The sequence below is a fragment of the Triticum dicoccoides genome, chromosome 1A, assembly GCF_002162155.2.
Source record: "Triticum dicoccoides isolate Atlit2015 ecotype Zavitan chromosome 1A, WEW_v2.0, whole genome shotgun sequence".
NCBI lineage: Eukaryota > Viridiplantae > Streptophyta > Magnoliopsida > Poales > Poaceae > Triticum > Triticum dicoccoides.
The window spans coordinates 143308962-143311018 of NC_041380.1; the positions used below are offsets into that span (position 1 = coordinate 143308962).

Here is a 2057-nt window from a genome sequence, read left to right on the forward strand (position 1 = left end):
TGATATAAACTATCAAACTCCTCTCTAATGACACTAAGCTACCTGCAAAGTGTGCTATTTCGTGCATCAAAGGTGGATTGGATGACCTGGTCATGTTTGTAAGAGGATGTATGCTGTTTCAACCACTTGGATCCATAGTGTGTGACTGTGTGTGGCATGCGTGTAGATTTCTCTGGATCATATGTAACGTATACGGCCGCTCGCAGCTCACACGCCTGCCACGATTAACATCGAATCAAATATCATACATGTAAAATGGAACAACCACAAGCGTCCACAACTTCTGCACTCATCGGATCTTCAATCAAAAGACACAAAATCAAATAGCGCAACACACGTCATCTAGCTAAAAAATTACACAAGTAGGCGTGATAGTGAAAATTGGCGCAACGAAGCACGCATCAGCATCTAGTTAACATCCATGAGACTCGAACTGCGAGGCTGTTCGAGTCCCCGGCAGTCCCACGTAGCCTTGCACTCTATAGAAACTGCGTGTGTAATAACAAAATAATATGGAAATGCAGAGTAGTGTACATCTAGAACATTTATCATGCTATATCCAAATACACCATGTACTTAACTGCAAATGATCACGAAGCACGCCAACCAGCATTCCGTTTCCCCTGAATTTGCGCGCATACCTCCATACGGGCACGAGTGTTGTGCTTCAGCATATCTGTATTGACATGTCTTACCCACCCTGAACCACGCAAACCTCTCCAGAGACTGCGTACATCCGGTGCACAGGGTCCACATCGAACTTGAAAACATGTATTCGGAACGTTATTGCCATGTGGGACACCTCTTGGCCGCCTGATGAGGAGTTGGGGGCAAGAGAATGGACGGGCTGATGGGGGCATGGGGCTCCGTTCCCTTCTATATCAGGCACAGACCCCTCGATCCGTCTCTGATACAGGCATTTCTCCTGCAGAAGAGCCAGGGACTACTCCCGTGCTTCTTGCTTTCCTTGCCCCATCTCTACCACGAGCGTTCCTGCCGCCATCGCTTCGATCTGACCTTGGAGGTCGTGCTGATGGCTGAGGGGAGTGCTTCTTTTGACTGGGACATGGCGGTCTCGGTGGCTGGGAACCACTATACGAGCTTCGGCCATGGCGGAGTTGCACAACACTTCGTCCATAATGATGGTGGTGCTCCAGCCGGGGCGGTTGTCGTCCCGGGCGCTGGATCAAGGGCTTCTGGTGGCATCAGCAAGATGGATCCCACCAGCTTACCCGGCTACGGGAGCAGCGACGCCCCTACGGCAATCACGGCGACTACTCAGGCGCTGCCGCCTGCCAGATCTAGCGGCCAGGGGCTGACACAGTTCAAAAGGTCCTGGACCGTGGAGGAAGACACGTACGCAGAAAATCCAACCCTAAATTGCAAACCTTTTTCTTTGTCCTTCATCGGTTGCAGCTTCGTCGGTTTCTTTGTGATTGTGCAGGCTGCTCAGGGAGAAGGTGCGGGAATTCGGCCAAGGGAGTTGGGCGGAGGTTGCATTGTACCTCCCTGGCCGGAGCGGGAAGCAGTGTCGAGAGAGATGGACCAACCAACTTGACCCCAACATTGAGGTGATTTTGCAAGATTTAAATTTCTTAACTCCCTCTACTAGCAGCTTGATTCTTGGGAATTTTGATGATCTATATTGAGTGTGCTTACGGAAAGAAATTCATCGTTGCGTTATCTGAATTCATCACCATTTAGAAGTGGGCATTAACTCCCGGATAAATATTTAGTAGTCTGGCATGTCTTTAGTCTATTCAGTAAATGTGGTGATTAATTTCTTCATTTAGGCCACTAAATGATCCCCCAAGTGATTTTCTGAAGATTTTTTTGCAGGGAAGTAATTTTCTAAAATTAATAGGGATTGATGTTCCTGCCCACACATTAGCAATTGAAACGTGTACAAGGATTTTGTGTTCAATCCGTAAATAAAAATCTCACTTGCACTTACAAATATGGAAATTTACTACTCCCAGCGTTCACAAAGAGATGTTTTGGATATTTCAATATGGACTACACGGACTGAAATAAGTGAACACACACGCTAATATATA

At 47.4% G+C, this 2057-nt stretch overlaps 1 protein-coding gene across 1 annotated transcript in view; it reads left to right on the forward strand.

Moving 5' to 3' along the window:
- Positions 1-1033: 1033 nt before the first annotated feature.
- Positions 1034-2057, forward strand: part of LOC119274890 (transcription factor MYB97-like) — a 17016-nt gene continuing 15992 nt past the window's right edge. Inside the window, exons 1-2 of the mRNA XM_037555675.1 lie at positions 1034-1356; positions 1445-1571. Of these exons, the coding sequence (XP_037411572.1) occupies positions 1034-1356; positions 1445-1571 (450 nt within the window). The remainder of the gene's footprint in view (positions 1357-1444; positions 1572-2057) is intronic.